Source organism: Heloderma suspectum, chromosome 1 (genome assembly GCF_057233095.1).
Source record: "Heloderma suspectum isolate Gila_16-S chromosome 1, 16-S_ref, whole genome shotgun sequence".
In the NCBI taxonomy this organism is placed as follows: domain Eukaryota; kingdom Metazoa; phylum Chordata; class Lepidosauria; order Squamata; family Helodermatidae; genus Heloderma; species Heloderma suspectum.
This window is the reverse complement of record NC_139458.1, coordinates 115,764,942-115,791,670: the sequence shown is the minus strand read 5'-3', so window position 1 is coordinate 115,791,670 and position 26,729 is coordinate 115,764,942. Positions and strand designations below refer to the sequence as shown.

At 44.2% G+C, this 26,729-nt stretch overlaps 2 protein-coding genes, 1 long non-coding RNA gene and 4 other non-coding genes across 10 annotated transcripts in view; 4 read left to right on the top strand and 3 right to left on the bottom strand.

Annotated features, from left to right (window-relative positions):
* TRIM66 (tripartite motif containing 66) overlaps positions 1-11,464 on the bottom strand; it is an 83,709-nt gene extending 72,245 nt beyond the window's left edge. Inside the window, exons 1-2 of the mRNA XM_084854582.1 lie at positions 11,377-11,464; positions 6,912-7,017 (exon numbers count right to left, since the gene is read on the bottom strand). The gene's annotated coding sequence lies outside the window, so the exon portion shown is untranslated. The remainder of the gene's footprint in view (positions 1-6,911; positions 7,018-11,376) is intronic.
* Positions 11,465-12,151: 687 nt separating this feature from the next.
* LOC146357727 (uncharacterized) lies at positions 12,152-16,475 on the top strand. Of its 3 annotated transcripts, none has more exons than XR_014790811.1 (5): positions 12,152-12,266; positions 12,455-12,593; positions 14,644-14,803; positions 15,624-15,757; positions 16,027-16,475. It is a non-coding gene; the product is annotated as an uncharacterized LOC146357727 (long non-coding RNA). The 3 variants fall into 3 exon arrangements; XR_014790809.1 differs by having other exon boundaries at positions 12,446-12,593; XR_014790810.1 differs by having other exon boundaries at positions 12,152-12,309; positions 12,446-12,593.
* On the top strand, positions 13,370-13,497 carry LOC146357730 (small nucleolar RNA SNORA3/SNORA45 family). Its single transcript, XR_014787056.1, has one exon. It is a non-coding gene; the product is annotated as a small nucleolar RNA SNORA3/SNORA45 family (small nucleolar RNA).
* LOC146357729 (small nucleolar RNA SNORA3/SNORA45 family) lies at positions 14,240-14,371 on the top strand. Its single transcript, XR_014787053.1, has one exon. It is a non-coding gene; the product is annotated as a small nucleolar RNA SNORA3/SNORA45 family (small nucleolar RNA).
* Positions 15,383-15,514, top strand: LOC146357728 (small nucleolar RNA SNORA3/SNORA45 family). Its single transcript, XR_014787055.1, has one exon. It is a non-coding gene; the product is annotated as a small nucleolar RNA SNORA3/SNORA45 family (small nucleolar RNA).
* Positions 16,476-18,397: 1,922 nt separating the features above from the next.
* On the bottom strand, positions 18,398-25,357 carry RPL27A (ribosomal protein L27a). Of its 2 annotated transcripts, none has more exons than XM_084854730.1 (5): positions 25,332-25,357; positions 23,427-23,490; positions 21,336-21,411; positions 19,518-19,692; positions 18,398-18,581 (listed from the first exon to the last, which is right to left on the bottom strand). In XM_084854730.1, exons 1-5 carry the CDS (start codon positions 25,332-25,334, stop codon positions 18,453-18,455), a joined length of 447 nt encoding a protein of 148 aa, XP_084710856.1. In that variant the 5' UTR covers positions 25,335-25,357; the 3' UTR covers positions 18,398-18,452. The 2 variants fall into 2 exon arrangements, with proteins under 2 accessions (XP_084710856.1, XP_084710866.1); XM_084854740.1 differs by having other exon boundaries at positions 23,427-23,801; positions 23,950-25,355.
* On the bottom strand, positions 20,346-20,476 carry LOC146357726 (small nucleolar RNA SNORA3/SNORA45 family). The gene has a single exon (XR_014787054.1). It is a non-coding gene; the product is annotated as a small nucleolar RNA SNORA3/SNORA45 family (small nucleolar RNA).
* Positions 25,358-26,729: the final 1,372 nt, after the last annotated feature.

The following is a 26,729-nucleotide window of genomic DNA, read 5'->3' as shown; positions in this document are numbered from 1 at the left end:
CATAATCGGATCAGCAAGGGCTGCAGCCAAAGGGCTCTCCCTGCCCCGCACGTGTGCAAGTCAGTTTTGCCCTTGTAAAAGCAAGCAGTAACACTTCTCTCATTTGAGTATACACTGGGAGAGGGAATTGAGTGGAAAGGGGTTGCATGTGCACACGTTTGCCTGTATCATATAGGGGCCACTGCAACCCCGCCCCCGCTGCTGCCCATCTGCTTAGGCATCCCTGAGACAGGGAGCTGAGTATGGCTTGACTCTGTTTCGCTCCTGTCCCTCACTCATTGCCAGTTTGCTCACCTACTCCCTCCTGCCTGAATTCCACCTCCACAGCCGATTGACCTGGAAGCAGCAACTGCAGAGCTTAGTGGAGCAAAGCACCGGCTCCAGTCCCATTCTAAAGCGCTGGTGGGCCCCCCAGGGAAATTGGGGGGGGGCAGCAGGCAAGAAAGAGAAATGGAGGAGGATGAGGCAGCATCTGCAGCCAAAGTGCCAGATGGGGGGGGGCATCCCGCTCTGCCACAGTTGTGGACTCCCACCATGTTGTGCTCTGCAGGCAACCAATAGCAGACTAGCAAAGAGGTGGGGTGACACTCCCACCCTATCATGGTCACTGGCATCATCATCATAGCCTAACCCCACACACACAAAGCAGCTTGTTGCGCCATGGCAGACGTACATGGGCAGGTGGTGGCAGTTTGATGGAACGAACTGAAAAAAATCCTGCATTTTCCCTGTACATAAATATCATGGAATCTCATGGGGAAAACAGAGGAAAGGCATAGGACAGCTGCTGGAGGACAACAACATCATGTATTGCATGCAGGAAATACCATGAACAGAGGACAACAGTCGCTCAAAAAAACGCCCGTGTGGAGAAGCCCAATATTGCAAGGGCTGGCATCACAAGTAGACTCCCACAACTGTTGCGCTTACTGGAAAAAGAATCAAGAGTTACTAGCAATTCCAGTTAGCTGCTTCTGTTTCAGCGAAACAGCAATTCCCTTGCAAAGGCACATGGGATGACATCATTAGGAAGGTTGAGCGACAGCTGAGCAGTCCCCAGGGTAAAACACAGCATCTCAAAAGGTGATCAAGCAGCAGGGGGTGACAGTTGCTAGATAAGTCAGCGCTTATGTTTAGCACCCAGAGTGGAGCCGAGATGCCCGTTCACCATCAGTACGTAATTGCCCTCTGGGCAAGCACAGCCTGGTACAAGAATCAAATATAGTATAAACAGGGTCACATCTACTGAGTTTCACCAGCTTCAGAAACGGCAAAACGTCTGTCTGATGAGACTGATTGCTGTTCTAATATTTAAGAAGCTGATGTTAGCTTCTCAAACAAGCAATTCATTCAGGGATGCTCTTACATGGGCTGTAAACCAAAAGGGAAAGTCTTGTGACACACAGGCACTCCACTTCTGAATAGTAAGAAGTTTCAGGAGTTCCAGTGCTCACCCAGGGTTCAGTTTCTGTAGAAGGAGATCACAGGGCGCTTACGATGCTTTGGTGAGATAAGGCTTATTTACACACACACACACACACACACACACCCCTATAGGCAGAGCATAAAGTGGGGATTCACAGCATTAATACCACAATGGATTCCTGCTCCTCATCAGATATACAGGGGAACCCAGAGTGCCATAGAATTTCCTGCAGAGAGCAAAGTCAGCTCTCCGCCTCCGTTTCAGACCCAGTACCAGCACAGGCTGCTTGCTAACTCACCTGCTTTCTTTGTTCTTAATCCAGACTCAGTCAGTGCATTGGGGCAGCAAGGAGAGGCCTCCCATTCACAGATCTAGAAGTGGCCAGACTGAACTTGACCCACCAGTTTGACGCATTCTGGCAGTCTCTTTTTAGAACCGCAGCTTCCCAGGATTGGGGTGAGGCGGGAATCCTTGACAGATCATTCCGTTTAATCTCCTCTCAAATTTCATTACACTCAGTATGAAAACCTGTTTTTCACAGGATGAAATTACTATATACTGGGCACTTATTAGGTCAGGCACACAGATTTGGCACATCCAGCCTCTTTAAAGCCATGTGGCAACTAGAGCTCAGCTCTCACCAGTTCCCTGCCTCTCCACTCAGCAGACATGGGCAACAGCAGGGGCCTGTGGTCTTCCATCCCATATCTCATGTGTTTTCTCAAGACACATGTCCTGCACAGGTGGCTCTCTCCCATGCAGATGTGATGAAGACAAGCATCACTTTGCACAGTTTCAAATTCCAAAGCCAATGACCCAGCACGTCTGAGATCTACTGATCATGACGTGTCATCTCTGCACTTCTCTTTAAAAAATGTGTGTTTTCAGTTGAAGATCTTGAAGGCAGCAAAAAGAAATGGAGGGAAAGGGCTTCAAAAGATGTGAAATGATCCCACTTGCAACCCTAAACATAATCACATGCCCCTCAGATCTAAAACAGGCAAGAAAAAGGTGATTAGAACTGAGGTGGCAACTTTGCAGTCCTGCAGTCGTTAACCCTTATGCACATTTCCTTTAATTTAGGATGGCCACTGGGCTTTATTTTAAAACTGGATTAAGGCTGCAATCCTATACACACTTCTTTGGGAGTAAACCCCATTGAAACAAATGGCACTTAAACATGTATAGGATTGTGCTATCACTAGACATCTCATACTATTTGCTCTGTAAGGGCTTTTCTGCATGAGGCTTTTAATCTGCCACTTCACTGAGGCTTCTGCTTCAGATTCTTTGTGGGATTAAGATTGGATCTTTTACACATGCTTTTTCCAAAGAGTTTCTTTCTCTGCCTTTCTGTATGTTCCATTACGCAACCACTAGGTGGCGCTGTGATATAGTGGAATTGCGCAAATACACTAGGGTCTCATGCCTCCATTCACGGAAATACCAGACTTTTCTCATTTAAAAAAAAATTCCAAAAATGGTTGCAAAGAATGGGAGAGGCTCTGGAAGATGCCAACATTGTATAAAGCACCTGCCAGCTACCATGAGTGAGGAATCATGTGTGCACAATAAATGCCTCCCGTAGAAAGGCTCTAAGTATCTTTCAGCACTGACACTGCAGCCTGGATTCAGAGGATGCTCTGTAGAGTGGAGTTAACGTGCCTTCTAAACAGCCTCAACGGATACCTGCTGACATCACAAAAAAGTCTGAAATGAAAAAATGTACCTACCACGTTACTATTCCACTATAAACACTAGTAAGGAATAAATTATACCCAAGCTACAGATTTAGTTCACTCAAGGCTGGTATCAGACATTTAGGTGTCACGTAGAGAAGTCTTGGATCTGCGAGTTTTTCATACAAGACACTAAAAAGCACCTTTCCCACCCCATCTCAGTGGCTGGTTACTCAGGTCTTCCTAAAAATGCATGATGGCCAGGACAAATGTGTCCTCTATCCTATGGATGTGTCAGCCCTGAGTTCCCTGTGGATTGTTTTTATCATGGAAAATATAACTACGATCATGTTTAAATTTGTCCCAGCTGTGGAATCAAATCAGGTGAGTGTAATGTCCAACCACAGCCATCTGTTTGCTGGAACTGTATCAGTTAACGGTGACTGGGGAAAGGATGCATCCTGTTCTATGCTGTCAGCTCTTTCACTGCTTCACATAGATGTTCAACACACAGAGTAACATCATTTAAATAAGATTCAGAGGTGTTTTCTTTCCTCCTCACACTGCTGACATAATAATTAGAGATTTGCACCTGGTGCCTTGTGTGGGCCTATGAGAATATTGCTGTTGATGATTCTTTTCCCTGTCCTTTCTCCTGACTTTCTTTAAAAAAAACACGTGTTCCTGATTTATAACCAAAGAAGATGTGAGACTTAGAATGAATAAGGGATCCCCCCACCCCCACCCCTACAGAATCTTTTGGCAGAAATAGTCAGGCATTTTCTGAACTGACTGCGAGACAACCTTAAAAATGTTACTACCATTTCTACTGATCAGACTTCCTGTCTATTGCTGCCCCAGTTCACATAGGCCTGGTACAGTGTGAATGCGTTCAGCACTTCCATACATTTGTAGCTTTCCCCTTCATTTTGGCCAGAGCAGCTCACTGCACTGAACCACCCAAACTGCTCTTTAATTTAAAAAACAGTTTTGAGATTTTGTGCTCAGAGATGCTACAGGGAAAAGCAATCCTATGCATGCACAAAAGACCACAGACTGGACACAATCCAAGACAGAGAGTCAATATGATCCTGTCCTTACATTATGGCCAAGTGGTGGGGATAGGATTTACTATTAAATCCCTTATGCTAGCAGAACAAAACACTACACCAGAGTAGTGGTCTTACACCAGCATAGTGTTAATGTTGCACCAGCATCATGTAGTTCTGCCATAACTGTTGTGCTGGCAGAAAATGCTAGCACAAGCGACACAAAAATGGGCAGAGCTGAAGGTCTGATAAGGGAGGAATGTGGAGCTTAGCTGGAAAGCAGTAATTCATATGCAGATGTCAGCCCTTTCCCCAATAATGGTGTAACATTAGGCCAACAAAAGACATAGTGTCCATTAAAATGTTCCTGTCCTATTCTTTGGAGAGCCCAAAATAATTTGTCCTGTGACCACCATCACCCTGCCCTTTCATGCCATAACAAAGGACTGGAGTTCAACTAACACAGTAAGTAATCATAGCAATTGATCACAACACTATATAATCCCCAGAAAGGTAACATAAGTCATATATAAAAATGCAAGGTAGTAGATCTCCAGATGTTTTGGACTTCAACTCCCAGCATTCCTGACCATTGGCCATGTTGGTAGGGGCTTCTGGGAAATGAAGTCCAAAATATCTGGAGATCTACCTTCTGCCCACCCCTGTGCTAGACAACCAGGACATTATAAGTAGTAACGCTGATGAAAGGGAAGACTTTGCACAAACAACAAAAGAAGGAAAGGCAAATTGCTAATATTTGTCTTCTCATAAACGTACAGGAGCTCTGCCTCAAGACTCCAGATACAACCCCCCACTAAAGAACCTCAGCTCCACTGCTGTAACCAGGACTGCAAGGGCAAGGTAAGCAAAGGAGGGCAAGTCAGCCACCCTTCCCCAATGAGGTGCTTTCCAGATGTTTTGGAATACAACTCCAATCAGCCCCAGACAGCACGGCCAATCAGGAATGATGTAATTTGTGGTCCAAAACATCTGGAGGGCACCAAGTAGGGGAAGGCACAGCTTCCATCCATCCCCTGAACAAAAAGATGAGCATGCAGAGCAGTCAAACACCCATGTCCACAGATTGTTTCCCTGTCAAACCTCATCCTCACAATACATGGAAACAATGTACAGGCTAAACAACGCTCTCTTTCTCAACAGGTTGGAGCTGTTTCTCCCACAATGTCTGAATTATAGTGTCCTCAGTGTGTCCAGGCCGAAAGTACCTTTCCTCTCCAGGCTCAAGCCCTGGAATAGCTAGTTCTGCACAGTGCCAATTGCTTCCATGTCACTAGGGGTGCTTCCAGATGGAGGGCTCCTAGAAGTGGCAGAAAAACACAGGAGGGTATTTGAAGACAAACTGAAGACAATTTGTCTTCAAATTTGTCTGGACCCCCTGTAAAACTCTGTGAATGAGGCAGGGTGCTTGTAGAATAAAACCCTCAGCTCGAAGCACCCTAAGAAACTTTCTCTACCCACCCAAATCCTTGCAACAGTTTTGCATTTACTTAAAAAATTAATAGGGCAATGAATGAACAGATAAACATACGCACATTTATGTGGTGTTTTTAAAAATATGAAAGGTGGATAGCCTAAGTGAACCATGAAGGGAGAAATGGGCTACGCTGACAGCTGAGCCCAGGTGTGATTCATTGGTATGACTCTCATTTCATTTGCAAAGCTGGGATGAAGCCAGGCTCACCTAGAAGCAGAGGAACAAACTGTGAGCTCCTTTTTATAGTAAGTCTGTCTTTGCCCTAAGGTTATCTCTTTGTTCAAGGTACCCCACTTTTCTTCCTTCTCATATCTCTGGCAGAACACACCATCAAAACGTTTTGGAAGTACAAAGATAATATAAAAATTAATGAGTCCAATAAATGGCCTAATAACAGAGAAGGTAAACTGAATACTGACAATATTTACTTAACAAGCCAAGCCAGAATAATGAGAAACATAGTAATCAATTAGTGCAGTTGGGAAGATAGACTAATCTGAGGAACTCTGTCCTTCTGTCTGTGGTCCAAGGTCTAGATTCTAGACACTAGAATCCCTAGAATTTAGAGATTCTAGTCTAGACTCTGAGAAAGATTCCCCATTTTGATATGCTGGACAGGACTCTAACCCATCACCCGTAGTGGCTATTAGCATACAAAGCCTTGAACCCCAGTTCTAATGCTAAATATCTCAGTACTTTAATGGCTTACCTGCAGAATCCTGATAAAGTCAGGAAAGGTTCCTATAAACACTTGAAATTCCATTTGTGTGGACTGAGATAATAATAAACAAAGATCATATTCTGTATTTTCAGAATGTTCTGTCATTCAAATGCTATCAAGAAAAAAGCAAGAAGACGCTACACTAGGTAGCAAACATCTGCTCCTCAACACATGATCTTCTGTTTATAGCTCTTAATTGTTACAGTTCATCATGAATAACTAAAATTCAATAATCACTCAGTATTCTGACATCACAACACAGGGCTTACTTACTGAAAGGATGTGATTAAATCAAAGGGATCCAGATTCGCCCTCTTTAGAGTAACGATCTAAAATGATTAACCTATGTGAGAATTTTGCAGGATCTTAGTTGAGCAGTCCCCCTGGATTTAGCTCAGGGAATAAGCTGCTGTCCCTGTGAGTTGCATATAACTCCAATGAACAGAAACACTATGAATGATTTAGAATAAAGGAGTTCCTAGAAACAAATGTTAGATGTCATGTCTATTATGGAATAAAACACAAATACTTAAAGAATTACCTTGTATTATTTCTTTGGTAGATTTTGTCACTAAGATGGCCAAAAGGTTCATGATTTGTAGTTATTTTCTTGCAAGCTTCCCTTGAGTTCATCCCAGTGTTGAAACCTAGAACAGAAAAAAATTGAAATGAATATATGAATCAAAACCTACCACAAGTATCTGGCACTACGTTTTAACCAGACAACAGGAATGTCCCCCAATTGTAGCTCCTTTCTTCCTTTGAAGTGGATGCCTGTCATGGAGCAGTACTCTGAACCTTCATCCTCAGCAGATCCTGAACCTTTATCCTCAGAGAAGGCTCCAGAGTTACTAGTTCAGAAAGAGGATTTGGTCACAGAAAGGCATCATGAGCCTTCCACATCCCTAGCATCAAGTTTCCCAGAAAGATTCCAGAGGGTGTTTCCCCTGTGTCCAGAGAAGGTTGCCTTGCCATCTTTGGACTCTAGCCATGAAGATACTTGCATAGCATAGCCACTCCCATGTTGTCACAGCTTGAGACTGCTAAAACAGACCAGGCTCCTTCAAGAGACAATGTATCAATGTAGTAGTGGAGCCAACCAGCCTAAAAGCGAGCAAACCCCTACTTAAGGCTTAGTCTTGATCTGCTCCTTTTTGGAGCAACATACAGATAATCCAGTCGGGCCTCCAGCCCCACTTGGAGTGTTCTGTGGTGCTGATCTCTTCCTGTCTTGCTTCTCTGAGAAAAATCTGACCATAGCAGAACCCTGCAACCCAGGCTCCAATGCAGAGCATTGTCAGAACCCATTGCCTAAAATGGTACACTGTCTCCAGTCGGCTTCTAGGGGAGAAACCAAAGGGCCATAACACAATTGAAGTAGGGGCAAATTATTCTTCCCTGCCCCAAGCACCAGTGACTACACTAGTACTCCCTACTACCAGGGATGAGGGCACCCCCCCCCCCAGATGACCACTATGAACAAGAGGCACATTGCATCCCCTCTGAGACACTCTTAATGGAAGCCAGGCAGCCCAGTGTCAGTTTTGCCCCTGCTGCAATTGTGTCCCCAAGTGCAGTGGGAGAAAGTATGCACCACGTTGATCACTATTTGGGCTCGCCAGTGTTTTGATTCAGGAAGACAAATATGTCTCCTGGCCTTGCAATGCTATTTCTTGAAGGCAGCCAATTTTTCCCCTCCTCACAACAGTATTGCTTATTGCAGTCTTTTAACTTTATCCTATAGTATTTCATGCAAGCCACTGAAAAGCATGCTCTTATCCACATGGTGCTACCATTTTGTTCGAATATGCAGTCTGCTGGCATTGTTTTTTTGATCACGTTGTACTGTGAAAAGATCGAACACAGAAACTAGGAACCTGATGTTTTCGTGTTAATCAGTTACCACAGGTATATATACACACACACACACACACACACTATGTTTTTGTGTGCTTGTTGTAACCATTGGTTGAAACCATAAAAGCTTTATTATCATCATACACACGCGCACACACATATATTTAGACTATAAGATACACAGGGGGGAAATGTTAGCATCTAGTAATGTATTGGCAGGCATCTTTCACTGCATCCATGATCAGATCAGCTTAATCTGTGGGACTGGCCTCTTTTATACCCATAGCTCACAGGCAAGGTGCTCAGCTAGTGAGAGAATTTGTACAGGCCCACATGGCTGCTAGGAATCAGCACAGGACTGGTGTTGTCTGTGTAGTCTTCCCAGATCAGTTGCTGAGGTGCATACCTGGCTGTCTTGAATAAAAGGTCCATATGCTTACACAGGGTCCTTTTAGAAGTAATGCACTAATTACAAAAATTAATGCATGCAGCAGGAGGGGCCATAGTTCAGGGTAAAGTCCCAGGTTCAACCCCTAGCAGTGTAACCAAATCTGTGTGATATAGGGTGATCAGTCCCAATCACACCTCAGATCTAAAAAAGATTTGGAGTAATGAGGCTCCACACAAGAGCTCTTCTAACTTTATATTGCTTTCTTCATTATACCAACAGGGTATACAGAATTTGCACTTCAAATCACATATATCAGATATAAATGGAATTTGGTCCCTATCCAATCATACCACTCAGTACAATGGGAGGCCAACCCCACTCATTGAGACTTTGCTCCAGAGATGATGGGGTCTCATCATCATTCTTGATGTGCCAAGAACGCCATCTGGGACTATTCTCAGACCCATTTTCCATCCATTAATCCACAGTCACTGCATTACCTCACAGATGTTTAGACATTGACCCACAAGTCAGTACACTGTCTTACTGCTGAGGGTGCAATGCCCCTGGGTGGGCTGACCATAAGCATGCTTGTTATTCCACAGGATATTACCATGACTATTTCGAGCTGTTGTTCCACAGGATATTGTAACTGCTGATACGACAGTTGCTGACTTCAGGATGTAAGGGGCTCTTCACCCAGTTTCTAGAAATGCTTACAGCATGGTTTCTGAGACCCCTAATACTACATAGCTCACAGTCTGACTAGAACCCACCGTTGCTCATACTACAGGAACCCATTTGCTGAAAATCTAATACATACTATGGATGCATAACTGCTGATACATACGTGATAACACATAAAATCCAATGTGACCACAAATGTAATGCCTAGTCTCATATTCCCCCTCTTGGTATGTATTTATATATCATAGGCAGCATTAAACTAAAATAGGCATTGTGATGATAACATGACACAGCAACGAGACTAATCTTTTTGGACCTGATTCATGTACTTGGGTTCATTAATTTACAAGAAAAGTGCTGTAACGCCATAAAGGTATGATCATGGATTGAAATTTCAGGTCTTTGTTGAGAGCTGTGGCTATGGGGTGGTATAGAAATGTAATAAATAAATAAATTACAACAATAGCAACAATAACCATAATCAGGATTGCAAATGCAACGGCTGCAATGCAATACACAAGCCAATAATTGCTCTTAGACTTGGTGGTGATATAACATAGTACATCTGCGTCAGGCCGAAGAGGTACCATGTTATATTACCAACATTGCTATTGTTGCTATTATTGTAACCAACAAAGAACTGCTTGGGAGAAAGCAGGTTGGAGGGCAATGGTGAATGTGGGAAGAGTTAATTGCCTCCTACCTCTCACCCATTCTCCATTCTCAGTTGCTCCCTCTGAAGCTGCCTTTCGTTCTTTAAAAAAGAGCATTGGGGCTTTAATATGTGTAGTTAATTGGGCAACTTCCTGTATTATAAAAATTAAGGATGCAATTCTATTCACACACCTGAGAGTAAATACCATTGAACTCACTAGGACTTACATATTTTATTTATTTATTTATTTATTTGGGGAGTGATTCTATGCCTCTCAGACAGCGTCGGGGGGGGGCATAGGATTGTTCGGTTTTGAGGTTTGAGATAGGCTTCCGATCTCGGAGCGTGCTCACCACCCCCTCCCCTTCCCCCTCCTAGCCGGTGTGGAGAACTGCACCAGCTCCCTCTCTGTGCTCAGAAAAGAGAGCATAGAGATGGGGAAAAGGGGGCATTCCCAGGGGAGAAGACTGGGGCAGCTGCAATATGACATATCCTATGGCCACCCCAGCCTCATTCCCTCCTCCTCTGAAGCTGTGCCGCTAGACAGGTGAAATCGCCCATCTAGCAGAAATACAGGGTGGCTGAAGTGCGGAGGCGAAGATCTACTGTCCTCCTGCCCTGCATTGCACACTCAGAAGCCTCCAAGTTCAGAGGCTGCTGGAAATCTAGGATTGCAGCCTTATTTATTCAAAGCATTTTTAACCAGCCCTTCAGCCAAAAAGATAACTTCCAAAGATAATAAGACAGTTCCTGCCCACAAGCTCACAACCTAAAACACATGACATAAAAGGGAAGAGGATTGGGAGGGAAGAGGAAAAAGGCAAATTCTGGGACTAGATTCTTAGTTGCAAAGTCCAGCTGGTCATGGCGTTGGATCTCAACTCAGAGGAAAGGCTGCTGTTTCCTCTTCCTCTAAAGTCCTCAGCAGTGGCAGTTGGGACGGAGGAGGGGGGCTTCAGCTCGAGCTGCATCCAGGCATGATAGAGGGATGCCTGACTGCTTCTTCCTGTAAGGCAGCCCACTGATGCAGTTCTGAATGGACACACACATAATTGGATCCTCTTTATGTAGCATTTGTTGACATATTCTTTATACAGCCATGGAAACAGAATGGCACTGACCAAATGCTTTAATCTCTCCCCCTGCTCCCAAACATGGTCACCATTTCTTGTTTTAAAAAAATCTGCCACATTGGCATGAGCATAAACAGAGGACCTTCCTGTCCCCAAAGGGCAAATAAATAGATATTAAAAATCCGGCCATGTCCTAGAATCTGGTATTCATATTCACAGTACCGTGACGTGGATGGAATTTATTCTGATTTTGCATTCTTCAATTATGATAACAGGCAAAGAAGGTTAAATTTATGCAGTGACAACTACTGTACTAAAAAAAACCATTTGGGGAATCTGGTACCTCATAGTCATAATCTGCTTTAGGACACCATTCTTTATAGGACTGCGGCACATCATATTTGAAGGCACATGTACACGTGTCTTTTTCAAAATGGGTTGGTCTTTAAAAGGTGCCACAAGACAGTTGTTTTGACTGAAAGTTCCGGAGGCTCTCTCCTTTGGTGCATCTTCTCGCTTTATTTAACATAATTAAATAAAACAATAAATATAAATAATTGCAATAAATAAATATTTGACAGAGGCGGTCCGCGGTGCTTCGGAGCCAGCCCCATTGAGCTCAGCGGGAGTTACGTCGCCAGAAATCCAGCCAATCGACGCTGCTAGGAGGAAGCTTGGCTAGCGCACCCGGGCCGCTCCTGGCTTCCGTTTTACTGCCGCCTTTTCCGCCCCCAAACGTCGGCCGTTTATTCTCCTCTCACGTAACGGGCCGAGCTGAGAGCGCGCGAGGTGACGTCATTACCGTCCTGACGTTATCCGCTTTTCACTTCATTAGCGGTGGGGGCGGGAGAGCTACACACAGTCACGTGCCACAGCACCTCCGCTATAAAATGGCTGCGCCTTTTACCATAGAGTAAATGGAGTAAATCCCTGGTAAGGGGATAGAGCGGCTCGGCGCACCCTAGAGAATCATAGCCTTTTGCGGTCGCTTTTTCGACAGACGTTCAAGCTGCCTGTCATTTCTTACGCTGCCCTTCCCGTTTCATTCTATTCCCGCCCCCCGAGCATTCTGGGCGGTCTCTTGGGGAAGGTCTTTTTCCGCTTCCTTTTTCTTTCTTCTCTTCGTGTGGTGGGAGCGCGGCGAGTACTCGGGGGCGGCGGCATTTGACGCGAGGGAAGGATCTGACGCCCCAGGCGCGTGCTTTTCTTTGTGAAGGGCGCACTTCGTCTTGGGTAGCCTCCGTAGTCTCCATAACTGGCTCGCTGTGGGCCCACAGTAATTAACTTTTCAAGTTTATACAAAAAGTCAAAGAGGGAAGAAAAACTATTATTGCAATAAACAAGTAAAGCAGGCTTTGATATTTTTTCCCTTAACCGTCCAAAATGAAATACAGTGTTTTAATCTTTTCCAGCTTTTGCAGATGAGGAACACCAGGAGACTTCCTCAGGCTCTCAGCCACGGCCATGGTCAGGTGGAAGAGGTGAAAAGGACGTGAATTTTGTGCTTCTGCAGGAGACAAACAACTCTGCCTTGTATGATGGCTGTAGCCCAAATCTCAGGTTTGTAGTAGCCTTGCCGAGGGAGCATGACATGCCAGGGCCTAACAACAGTAATTAAAATCAACACAGATAAATTAAACCTCCGTGTTCTGAAGAAAAGTACTTATGTACAGCAGGTGCTAGCCCATATCAGAGGGAAAGGCAGCTGTGTTTACACCCTGCTGATACATTTCCCAGAGGCAACTGTCTGGCGCCAGCTGGAAATTGAGATATAAAACCTTTGGCCCTAACCAACAAGCCTTTTATTTCCAAAAAGTGAACAGCTTTCCTGCATTTGTGCCTGCTCAGTTAATGGGTGCTGGTGGTGAATTAGGTGAATTACTTAAAAAAAAAAATCGTACATGAAAATCTCTGACCAATAAATGCCTATATGAAAAGTTTCGCAATGGGGCTTGCTTTTGATTTTTCAATACATAGGATTGCATTGTGTGATATACCTGGTCGTTGATGGCACAGTGTGTCTTAATACAGGGTTAGGCAACCTGGTGCCCTCCAGATTTGGGGGTGATAACTTCCATAATCCCTGACTATTTGTTATTCTGGCTGGGACTTATTGAAGTAGTCCTGGAGGGCACCAGGTTGCTACTCCTGGTCTAATAGGTTAAGCATAATCATCACATTTATTTCCTGTCCTGTTGTTGAGAAAGGCATGTGATTGTAGAAGGCATCTAACTTCAAGACGGTTGAGAAGTGCTTGTATTTTATTCCTGACTGAATTTAGTAGATCCCTAATGTGAGCCATGTCAATTTAGATAGAAACTGTGCATCTGCGAATAACTGAGACTAGAATCACACCTTACTATTGTCAGTTATTGTAGTGTGCTATAGTAATCAGAGGGTAACAGCTGACCTTTATTCATTGACTGTGTTTGTTGCATAGTCAGTCACTGGTTTAGTGACAGAAGGACTGCAGTTGGATGTCTGTGGATAGAAAAACCAGGGTGGTCCGTGAGGAGAGTTGGAAAGGGGATTTTAATGGTTGAGGGGCCAGGCATTAGTGGTTTATACAACTCTTAATCCTTGTCTTAAGACTATTGCTTCCTCTTGGCATGTGAGGCAATTGGCCATCTACATTTAAGCTTTGTCTCCTTCCCATTCTACTCCGTGGCCCAGTTCCCTCACAATCTTGGAACATCTTATAAACAGATTAAACAAGTAACTGTGGATGAGTTTACATTGCATAATTTTGGTCAGTTTTTATTTTTATAAACATTAGAGGCTTGGCATTCCAGGCTTTGTGACTTCATTCATACATAGTTCACCATATTTTGTTATTTCAATGTACTGAGAAATCTTTGAATGCAGGTTTATAATCTTCATTAATAGTTTTTTTAGGCAAACACAAATGTTCTGAAGGCTAGGATAAGATACGAAGAGTACACCATTGTAGAATTAACGTTGGCAAATAATAAGAAATATCAAAAGCATGATGTTTGTCATTAAATCGCCAGGTCAGCATTATGATATATGAACATAGACTTAAAGTGTTGGTTTAACAGCATGTCTTTGTTGTAGTTTTTTTAAGTGTTTTTCTCTTCATGGAAATAATCAGTAATATATTCCATAATGTGTCACAAAATTCCAGGTGAAATTAATTTATCAGGTGTGCAATAGTTCTTGAATAAGGAATTTATGTACCTACAATAACCGAGACTAGAGTCACATCTAGATGTCATCGGTCATCGTGGTGTGCTATAGTACTCGAAGAGAAATAACTGACCTTTATTCACTGACTGTGTTATTCAGTAGCAGAGTCAGTCACCAGGTTAGTGACAGGTTTACACTCAAATTTCAGTGAACTTTCTGTGGGTTGTGGGGTGGGGTAAGGCACACCTCAAAGTGGCTTACTTTTAACAGTAGGCCACTTTTGGCGGGGGGGAGGATAGAACAGAAGCAAACAAAGACTAACGTATGGAGATACCATGCCTACCTAAAGTATGCATGAGTTATTCAAAAAGGAAATAACATGCCAACTAAGAAGAATTCAGGGAAAGATGTTTGTAAGTAAAAATGAGCCATGTAGCAAATGTACATTTTCCTTTCTTTCTAGCCACCCTATTTATTTTGGAAAAGTTGGTATTGGACCTGCCTAATTGAAGAAAAAAAAAGACCATCAGATTAACAAGCATCCAGAGTTTATGAGCATATGAGACACAATTATGCCCCAAACCAGGTTCAATTAATTCTTCCCACTGATGTTGGTACCCTTGGTAAGTGTGTGAGCAGCAAACAAAGACTTTAGATGAGTTTTCTGTGAGATACTAAAATCATTCCAAATCGTTTCTGATAGCCCACCGTCTTCCAAACATTTCCTTTAATTTACTTTTAGACTTTGTTGTGATGAACAACTTTAAAAGCCGCAATATTAAGTCAGGATTTGCCTACTTGAAGTGGTTGGATTTGATTTCGAACTGGTTAACTGTCCTATATTTTTGTCCTTGTGCACACTGGCAGATGTCCATTGTAAAAAGCTGTACTGTTTGGATGTAAAAGTAGCAAATACTGTTACTCCTGTGTTTGCACCAATTCCAGTATTCATGCCACTATATTACCTGCTGAAAAACAGTCTTTATTGACAAGTGAGGCGTGGTTTTTCTGTGTGGTGGGCTCTGGTGCCTCATCCTTTGCTCTTTCAGCTGAGGTGTCCAGTTATATCATCTGATTGAAATTAGAAGGTAATGCTTCAGGTGCTTCATTGGGGTTGGTTGGCTACTTGAAATCCTCTGATTCCACTTTGTGCAATTCTTTTGAGAAGCCATATTTATAGAATAAACAAAATACTTGTTCACATAGAGGCTAGAGTCACACCCTGACATTCTTGTTGTTCTTGGTGTGCTATAGTTCTCGGAGAAAGACTACTGATCTCTATTCACTGCTTGTGGCATTCCATGCCACAGCAAGTCACCAGATCAGTAACAGTTTTTGTGGCTTAAGTTGGATAATTTCCTGCAGTTTCCTTGACTACCAAATAAGGATCAGTTTGCACCACTGCCTTTAATCATGAATATCATTTTTTTCTCTTTTCATCAGGTGTGAACTATATGATGAAAGCAAATTAATATGCTGCTGCTTGATGAAAGTGAAACTTGAGGTGTCTAGTTGAGCTCTTTGGAAACCACCACACTACAACACTGATTGCTAGCCATCAAATATATTTAACTGAAGTAAGACTTGTTCTCAATCTTAAATATTGGCACAGCTTGCAACTTACCTACCAACCATGCATGGCAGCCCACCAGAGATTCAGTAAACACATTTCTTTTTGTCTTCCTGATATTCAAAAATAAGAGGGTTGTTCCTGCTTGGTGTGAAATACTGCTGGTGAGCTGCATTCAGCTTGGTGGATCACAACTCTGATTTATTTATATTATATTTGAATATGTCTGAAGTATATTGAGGGAATACTAAAGCTTTCAAACTTGTTTGTTTTCAGTTCATGACAAAATCCTTGAAAAGGGAAAGGTGCCTAAGCAACTCTAATTTGCAGAGTTCAGCAAGAGAGCAGAATTAAACATCAAGAAAGTTGAAGCGTGCGTACCTGCGATATCAAGTCTTCATATTGACTTCATTTTAAAAAACTGCATAAAAGCTCACATTGCTTGGTTTCGATCTGTTGGCATGGGCATAGAATTTTGAGGGAAGAGTAACAGTTGGGGAAGAGTTATGTGAAACTACTCATACATGTGTAGTGTCCTGGCAATCTCTTGAGTTGCTGTAATGTGCTGTACTTTATTTATAGCTTGCCTCCTTGTTGCCATGCACAGCTGACTGACAACATTTACAAGTCTCTCCTTGCAACAAAACCAGAAACTACTCTTAATATGTAAAATAAGATGTGTAAGATTCATGTAACAAAGCAATAAAACACGAAAGTTAATTGCTTGCTTTTGCTTTCCTGTGCTTTTGTATGGGCAGCAGTGGTGGCAGATTGAGACCTCATATTTGTGATCATCCTTCATAGGCCCATCTTTGAAAACCATTTCCAAAGTACCAAGTGCAAATTTAGGAGTCATTTTTTTTGTATGTTCATTGGTGTTTATAATTTGTAAGCTACCTTTAAGGCTTCCTTTTGATATTTTTTGGTTTTCAGCATAAATGATAGTGCACATTTCACCTGAGAAATGACATTCCCATTTAATGAATTTCATAGATTTGCCTAGTACTAAATTCCTAATGCTTTTCATAAAGCTACATAATTCAGCTGCTTGGGCATTGTCCTTGTAAAATTGTTAGCTTGTGCTTTCTGCTGAGCTGCAGACAGCTTTTAACCTAACATTTGTTTATACTTAAGTGCAAAGTATGAACACATTGTTTGCTCTGATTCAGAATGAGTGGTTGCAGGTCCTCCTCACTCTGGCTTTACTTTAGAAATGACAGCCAAACTGTTTTGTGTGAATAAGTTTTTAGTGATTGTATTTGGTTAATCTCAAAACTGAGTAAGAGAGGGCCTGTTGATGGGAGGGTTTGGGTAATCAAGGAAGTGATGTCCTGCCTGTAGCCCGTTTTTAAATCCATTCACTATGGCAGCTCAAATTGCATTGTTGGTGAAGTGACCCTTCCCACCTTTGGTTAATGCAGCAGTTGCATCCCTTCTTGGAGTGACTGCTCATTACCCACTTTTGTAATGTCCAGGTTCAATTCCATTATATATGTGGGGCTGTCAGTGAAAAGTGTTTGCAAACCAGCTGTTTCAGAATTGGGCAGTGATCTGTACTGTCACCTAGTATGAACTATGCCTGGACATAAATTGTTTTTTTTACTTAAAGCCCTGATTGACCTGCAGTTAGGATTTCTAAAGGACTGCCTTCTGTTGTAGGAAGCTGTCTTTTTCACATGGATCCCCATAAGATGTCCTGTGTCAGTTGGTCCCACCTTTAGAGATCACACAGATAGCTATGGACACAGGGTTTCCTCTATGATGTCACCCTGTTTGAAGTACCCTCAGTGTGCCTTTGCTTCCCATTTTTTACCCCGCAACTCTAGTGTATATGTGTGGTCAGGAGTGTACAGTGGTGGATTGTCTGCCAGCTCCAGGCTGGGTGGGACTGATACTGAGGTCTCTTGGACTGAGTGGATCCAAGGCTACCTCCACCCACCCTCACAGTGTCCTGTTGTGGGGAGTACTGCTAATGGAGCTTTCCATAAAGCCTATGAGAAAGTCCTCCCCCCCCCCAACTACACTGTCCTGCCACCTCATCCTGACCTCTCCTGGATGACTGTCCAAGGGGGTCAGGATTGCTCTGCTTAGTATCCAGTAAAAACAAGTTTATTTTTGCAAGCGTTTATGTAAAAGGACTTCTGCTGCTTCTGGCTTTAATTACAGTTATGGAATTATTTTACTTTCAATAAAATAACCCTGGACAGAAGGGGCAAGATGGGATACAAATACCACATACATGCAGTTCACTAACATGTTTAAAGTAATCTCTTTTCTAGAATTAATTCTGAACCCAAATAAATTTGTTAACTGCCAGGGGTGGGTGGGGTTAGTACTTTAACGAAGCATCTATTAAATGTAGACAAACTAACCACTGTGCCTAAAGGCCTTTCTAAAACATGATTGTGCAGCACCTCTTCCCAGCTCAGGTACAGTTAGATGCAGAAAACCTTATCTTCACAGACAGGAGTGCTTTTCTAAATCATAACAAAAGCTGAAACTCACAGAATACTGTTATGTTATAACATCTTGAACCCTAGAGTCTAAGCCCCAGGGCTTTTTCTTCCCTAAATCAAGTTATCAGTTTTAGAGTTAATAAGATTTTTTGATAAGCTAAAGTTATCAAACCCACACACACAGCAACCTGAAACTTTGAAATTTGTTTATTCATGCTCCAAGCTTGAATACATAAAAAAAATCATTTATGCCACTAGCACACAGGCTCCACCAACTTCTTTGATTTTCTCTTCTGCTTTTCTGCTGAAGAATTTTGCTTTCACAATTACAGGCTGTTTGGGGAGCTTCCCCTTGCCCAGGACTTTGTAATAACCCTGGAAAGGTAATTAGATGTTAGCACAGTCTCTTATAAGCTCAAAAATAAAATACACTCTGCCTCCTGGAAGTAATTACTTTCCTTGGGAGAAATTTTAATTCAATAAATGGACAAAATATTTGAAAGTACTGTATAAACCAGGAATGAGGAAGATACAGCCCTCCAGATGTTATACTGCCAACTCCCATCATCCCTCACCATTGGCTATGTTTAGCTAGGGATGATGCGAGTTGAAATTCAACATCTGGGGCACCACATGTTGCCCACCCCTGGTGTAAACAATTAGGACTGTCACAATATATATGCTATATTGCAATATCATGTCCTTGAAGCATTGGATCCTGAATTTGTTCCTGCCAGTGGGAACTGCCTGGGAGCAGAATTCTACTCACAAGATGCTCCTGCTGAGGTGGCTGTTGCTGCAGCCTTAGAGGATGGGCCGTTCATCAGCTGTAGAGCACATGCTTTGCATGCAAAAGCTCCAGAGTTCAATCTCCAGGTAGAGATACGAAAGAATCCTGTCTGAAACCCTGGAGAGCTGCTGCCAGTCAGTGTTGACAATACTGGGCTAGATGGGCCAAGGCAGCTTCCTATATCCTGCCTCACCAGCATCCCCTTGCAAGCCAAAACATTGTTCAAGGGTTGGGGGACCCTCCAAAATAATGTGGGTGGGCTGTCTTCTGCCAGAAGGATTATATGCTGTTATCGGAAGCCTTCCATTGATGGAACACACACTTAGGATCCAAGACAATGTACAGAAACAAACTATCGTCTAAGTCATGGGTGGGGAACTCCTGGACTGCAGCTGAATTTCATCCAGCCCTCAGCACCAGCCCACTCTGGCAGCTTCTCCCTTCAATCTAAAAGTGGCAGCACACAAGTTCTGTATGACCAAAATAGAGGAGTTCAGAAAGCAAGGATTAACAACACTTACCGAGCGTACAACATCAATAACTGGAGCTAATCCCGCCTGATTTTTGGCATAGTTGAGCCTCGTCTGCTCACTAACAAGGGTCCAGAGTTTATCCAGATTCACTGTAGGGCAGAAGTGCTGATTCTTTTTCAAGTGGTAATGTCTCATACCAACTTTTCCAAAATAACCAGGATGGCTATTAAGAAATCATATACAAAATAAAGTCATTGTAGACACATTTCATAAGAGGCATGACAATGTTATAGCTGACTGAGAAATGATTTTTGTCTTCATTTAATCTCAGCCAGCTATCCTCAATCATATTAGGTCTTCCATGCCTAGAAGCCTCTTTCAGCTACTACACAGGTTATTTCCTTAGACCGCAATGTCATTTCAGTCCATTGGCTGCGACCCACCTTCTCTCCTTGCACCACTTTCATTTCCAGATTTGAGATATCGATGTCCACAACACTCAGAAACAGCAAGTAAATGGCCTTAGTTACAAAGGTGAATGTTTATTGTCCAACTAAATAAAAACCTACATTTTTTTTAGTTCTTGATGAGCTACAGCACAAATTAAACTTACATTCCTATTCGTTATTCATTCAACTCCAACAACAAATACTGGTCTTTTTCAGTATTTCCTCTTCAGGCAATTGTAGATGCGATAGTACACCTTCCTGGTTTTTGTTGTTTTAAAATCACACTAAATCTTCGTTCCTTTAAGCAATCCCTTCGTTCCTTTAAGCAATTACACACTTTGGTAAACCCTGAGCACTGACTCTTAATTACTGCAGAATTATCAATATTCTCCTGATGCCTCACATCTTCCAGTTTGAGATAACAGTCTTCTGTTACTAACCTGGTGGCTGACTGTTCTATGAAGAGGACAGCCAGTGAATAAAGGTCAGTTGTTACTCTCCGAGTACTATAGCACACCATGATAACTGGTAATATCTAGATGTGACTCTAGTCTCAGCTATCTGTAGATATATTGCTTCTCATGTCCAATTACAGATTAAAACTCCAATCCTTAGCTGATTTACTAGGGAGTAAATCCCACCGAACTTAAGTCCAGCAGAGTTTGGGGCTGTTTGCACAACACAACAACTCACCCTGGGTTATACCCATGGTGAGGCTGCAGTGTGCGTGTGGTCGCCATTTTGAGTATTAACCCTTGCATAATTCATGCCAGTTTTGCACAACACTCCCCTACCAGCAGAGGTTGGATATGCAACATGGCACCCATGGGCACTGCAGCTCGTTGTGGGTTAAATAACCCATGACAAGCCACTGTGTGTTGTCCAAACCTGGTCACTGTGTACTGAACCATATCATGGCTCAAAACCTGAGTAATTACTCTTTAATCCATTTCAGAATATGGCTGCATTAGGACATCATTGAAGAGTATGGCTGTATTTGCACATTTATGATTGTGTACAAGCAAGCATGTTGTTGTGTGCTGCTTGATCACTCCCACTTAATTTCTCCTGCCAGCAGGAGTGGCTAAACAAGCCATGGATTCTGTCTTCATGTTTTTTTAGCATGACATCCAAACCAGGATCTATGGCTTGTTGCTCTCCTAAAAAGCCAGAGAGTCATTAGCCAAGAAAAGACCCTGGCAGAAGAAACTAAGTGGCAGTGCTTAAGCAGTGCATACTAGCACACTTGCTCATTCAAAATGATGATGTCAGAACACAGCCAGAGTTCAACAAACGAACATCTACAGGGTGTGAAAGCTGATCTTGATATCAAATATGAACCTGGTCTTTGTATTGTATTATACTCTAATGCACATTAAAACTTTGATAAGTTACATAAAAAGGAGAAATAACTTACTATTTGTCAAAATTAATTCTGTGGTGGTGCATACCCCCAGCATTACCACGGCCTCCAGGATGTTTCCTGTGTTTGCCTATGACAGACATTAATAAAGGATTAAAAACTGCATTCAGTTTATAAACATTAGAATATTTACTTGTATTTACCTCCATGCTTCCCAGCCAGTCATGGTCCCATGGTTAAAGTCAATGACCTGGTTCACACATAATGAGAAGCCACTGTTGGTGAATGTCTCGGTGGCTGCCATTCTGAATATTCAAGCTGCAGCAGGGGCATACCACAGCTTGTTGCTATCTGCCAACCCAATGAGGGTGGGGTGTTGGGACAGTTAACAAGCCACCAACAGCTCTAAAACAGCCTATGGCTTCTGGGCGACTTGTTAACCGCCCCAACACCCCACCCTCACCAGGTTCACACATAATGGCAAGCTACAACACCCCACCCCCCGCTGCAGGTTGAACATTCAAAATGACAGCTGCTGCCCAATAAACCCCACAGGGAAATTAACCCACAGTTGCTTCTCATTAGGTGCAAACCAGGTCAATGCACTGCAGAACAAGTATATTAAATATAGCATCTACATGTATTACTAACAAAGCCATCCTCTAGGTTTACTAAGTTTATTGATAAAGGAGAACACCATGAATAAGCTCAAACAAATAAAATAATCATCTGCACTTACTAGGGATGTGAACACTAGGGATGTGAACACCTTGGGGGGAAAAAACCCAAAACCTTTTCAGAAAAACACGTTTTTCTGTCCTCCTCATCCCACCCCTCTATTTTTTCCAATGAAAAAAAATATATATGGAAATTTGGAGGAACAACCAAAAAAACTCCTCTGAAATATACTCTTTTGGAATGAATAAAATGATTTTTAAGACAAGACTTTTATTCAGTGAAAATGTATAGTATGAAGGCTTTTTAAGCACTCGAGTAATTCCTGTGTATACTAGACAGATACCACACTCAATCCAAGAGGCATTTTTGCATTTAGAGCAGCCAACCCCACCCTGGTGCTCTCTAAATGTGTTGGACTACAACTCCCATCATCACAGCCAGCCTGGCCAATGGCCAACCCAACTGGGGGTGCCAGGCTAAGGAAGGGTGAGGAGCATGAAGGGCCATTCCTGCTTGCCTTCTTCTGGTAAGCTTTGATCTACTCTGGAGATACTAGAAGCATCTTTTCTGCATCTGCTGTCTTCTTGCTTGAACAAAACTAAGGCTGGAATCCTATACACACGTAGGAACATAGGAAGCTGCCTGATACTAAGTCAGACCACTGGTACATCTAGCCTAGTACTGGCAACACTGACAGTGGATCTTCAGGGTTTCAGGCAGGATTCCTTCCTAGCCCTACCTGGGGATGCTGCAGATTAACCTGGGATATACTGTATGCAAAGCAGGTGCTCTGTCATTGAGCTACGGCACACTTGGCTGTGAAGAAGTCCAACTGAACTCAATGATCATAAGCCAGCGAAGTCAGAGGCTTCCAATCATCTTATGCAGGGTGGGAGGAGTGGCGGAGACAATCTTCTCCTCCCCACCATCTTGCTCCGCATTTTCACTAGATGGTCTTTTTTTGCCCATCTAGCTGGGATGCTTCGGAGGGGGAGAGGAGGTGGCTGGAGAGGCCTTAGAGTAGGTCATATTCTCCCCTCCCCCTGAAATGCACCCTTCTCTGAGGTCAATTTCCCGACCTCAGAAACCAGCAGCTGTGAGGGAGTTCGGAGCTCCAATGGTCCCCCCTCAAGGTCAGAGCGCTGTCTCTGACCTCGGGTCAGGGAATCTGAAATATTCTATGGCCCCTCAGACACTGTCTAGGGGCCAAAGGATTGTTCCCTCAGTAAACATACATAAATTGGTCTGTAAATTTCAAAAATATGCCAAATAGCTAAATTATAACTCAGCTATCATATAATTTTATATGCTAGCTAAGTTATAATTCATACTTTTCCTGTTGTTGAAACAGTAAAGTTCAAGTTTGATAAGACAGCATTACATTTATTTCAGTTCTCCAGGGGGAAAAAAAACAATTCTTTCCCATGGCTTCAACATTTTCAGAAATTTTACAGGTCTAGCACTTACCGATACGGCCATGGCCATGGCTGACATGACCCCTCAGTTTCCTGGTCTTCCTCAGTCTGGAAGGCTTTAAAAAAAAGTGTTTCTTTTATAAGATTGTGTGTGTGTGTATATATATATATACACACACACACAAACACACACACACTTGAGACAAAGTTTGGTGCTAGATGGCTATTAAATTCTAGGAACAGGAGTCTGAAAAAGTTACGAATTTAAAAATACCCCTTTTCCCCGAATTTGTTTTCTGTCTCCTCCCCCTCTGAAGTCATGCTCTCCACAGCCTTATCTCTAGAACCCCAAATGCTTGCATAAGGTACTGTTGGTTATAGATGCAAAAGTGGCAGCCGTGTTAGTCTGTGGTATGAAAACAATAGTCTGTGGCACCTTAAAGACCAACAGTTAGCCCACGAGACCTCACGCCTTAGTAATAAAACAGTGTTAGTCTTTAAGGTGCCACAGACTCTTTAATATTTGTTATATTCTGTTTCATTAATTGTGTTGTTTTAAATTCATGTTTTCACACAGGTGTGGCCAGATCATGTTCCATTGGTGGAGCAATTCCTGGTGGACTGCCTAATACCTTTATGGTTGCAGGGATTCTTTCAATGGGCCAGTTCGCCCAATCAAATAAGTGATGCATGTGTACAGCCATTTTGAATACTCAAGACGTGGCTGCAGCTTGTTATATCTGAACTCAGGCGGCAGGGGTTGTGTGAGGATTAAACAACCCTAGCATAACCCATGGCCTGTTCTAGGGCCACGGCCTGAATATTAAAAAAAACGCCCAGCAAGCACAGTGTTATCGAAGCCACAGTGGGCTGCCATGATTGTGCAAACCAGGTCAATGGTGAACTGTGATCAAACCCAGCAAAATACTTCTTGTGCTCTTAAATACATACTAAGGATTATTTAATATAGATTAGTTTTAAAATGTCCTGAATATGCACATCCGCATTGCAAATTTAACACACCTTGGTGGATCAGAGATTCTAGCAATAAAAATAAAAGACAAGACCAAGACTGAAATCAGCCCACCTGTGCATTAGTGTACTCTTATCCCACAGGCACAGGATGGCAAAGGCGGAGAAGACTGTATACAGAAAGAATGAGGATACCCTCCAGATACTGCTGCACTGCAACTGCCACAATCCCCCACCACTACGCTGGCTGGGGCTGATGGGAGTTGCACCCCACCAACATCTGGAGAGTGACATGTTCCTCACCACTGGTGTTAAGTTAATAAAAGAAATGCACTATTTAGAGAAGAAAATTCTGCTTTCAGGCCTTCTTAGCCTGGAAGAAACGTATTATACAAAAACAGCGTCCAAAGTAACATGCAATACAGGAGAAGGATCTCTACAGGAAATGGGTTCAGCAGTAAGGGATGCACTCCCTCTCCCGGGAAGGACATACTTGGCGACTTCCCTGCAAACTAGGCCATTCACAGGCGGTCCCCCCGTTTAGGTAGATATGCATGCAACCGAAGGATGGTGTCCGATGCTAGTCTAACTGAAGTCCCATTCATTTCACTGGGTCTACTCTCAGTAGGCCTAGCAACGGATGCAGCCCCGAAACAAGAGATGGAAGCGAGCGCGGGGGATCTGTCGAAACCGAGGGCGAAGGCTGGGCGCAGTGACGGGGACGGCGTCGTTGCGGCGCCAGGCTCTCCCGCGAGGGCGCGGGAGTCCTCTCGGGCGGCCTCGCTCCGACCAAAGACCTCGGGGGGAAGGGAGGAGAGTCGCCCTCCCGAGCCCCCCGGCAGCCTCTCCGTCCTCCCACGACGACAGAAGCACGGCAGGGGGCCGGCAGCCCTACAAAGGCCGCGCAGCCGCCCTCGCCTCAGGAAACAGCACCAGGAGCCAGCGGCCCCCGATCCGACCCGCGCCACGCTGCATGGCGACCTACCATCTTGCTGGGCCACAGAGAGAGAGAGAGAGAGAGAGAAATAGAGACTCTTCTCGCGAGGCTTCTCCCCAACCCCGAGGAAGAACGCTTCTCTCGCGATATCTCGCTCACGAACAGGAGGAGGAGGAGGAGGAAGAGAGCGCCAGAGACGCTGGTTTAAAAAGTTCTCCGCACACTTCACTTCCGGTTCCGATTCGATTCCTCCACGTGCGGGGCAAGAGCGGCGCAAGTACAAGGGATTCTCAGTGTGTAAGTTTAATCGAACAGCAGGGTGGACTCAGAGAGCCCCTTTCATCGCCACGCGTTGGAATCATCGTGCCCCTTATTTTCCAGAAGTGACCCATTAGTCATCGTAGGAGCCTCCTCTCTCCTTGTCCGCTGGAATAAAACTCGGGGGGGGGGGGTTGAGAAGAAAGGAAAAGGTGGCTGACTTCGAGTCAGTCCGTGTGGGAAGGGACGGCTAAGTGCTGGTGCTCGGTGCAGGAGCTTAGTTCGCCGTCGCGGGCTGGGCTTTTCAAAAGCTGGCTTTAAAAAGAAACTGCGCAAAACGCAGAAAGTCAACCAGCAGTGCCCCATCCCGGCCTTGTCCTCCGGATGTTCTGGACGACTCGCGTCCCCCGTGGCCGCCGGCCTTGCTGGCTGTGGATTATGGGAGCGGAAATCCGGAGCTTCCGGAGGGCGCCAGGCTGGGGAAGGCTGCGCTGTCCCCGTGCCGGGGCGGGCTGGGCCTGCCGGAGCTCCGTTCTTCGCGGGGCCCGCGCCTCTCCCGCAACTTTTCAGCCCTCTGCAGCTCGTTTCCTGCCTTGGGGGAGGCCAGGGGCCAGGAGCCTTTCACCTGGGAGCGCGTCTCCCTGCCTGCTCCCTTAGAGTTCTCGCCTCAAGGCCTGCGCTGCCCCGACGCGAAAGCTCTTTACCCGCTACAAGGCACCGGAAGCCACTGAGGCCCTTGGCGGACAGTGAACCGACGCTCGCGACGCTCCATCCCCGCTTCTGCCCCCGCGCGCGCGAGAGACGCGCTCCGCTCGGTCGCAGCCGGGCCAGAAAGGGAGGCGCTGAGCGCTGGGCGGGCGGGGGCAGGGGCAGGGGCAGGGGCAGGACTCATTCCGCCGTCTACGCGCGGGGAGCGGCGCTCGTGCGGACGTCGCTGCTCTGATCCTCCGGAGATACAGGCAAAACTCCCTCGTTGGCACGGGTCAGTATTGTTCGGAGGGGGAGATGTCAGGAAAACCCCACTTTTGGCAGCCCGCTTCTGTAAAATGCATTCTAAAAACGTACTTTTGAGCGGGGAGCGCTCGCAATGCTTTTCTTGCTCTCGTGCCGTGTCCGCCCGCTGCCTCTCCTTAGGGACACTTAGGGCGCAATCCCGTGCAGGTTTAGGCAGAAAAACAGTCCTACAAC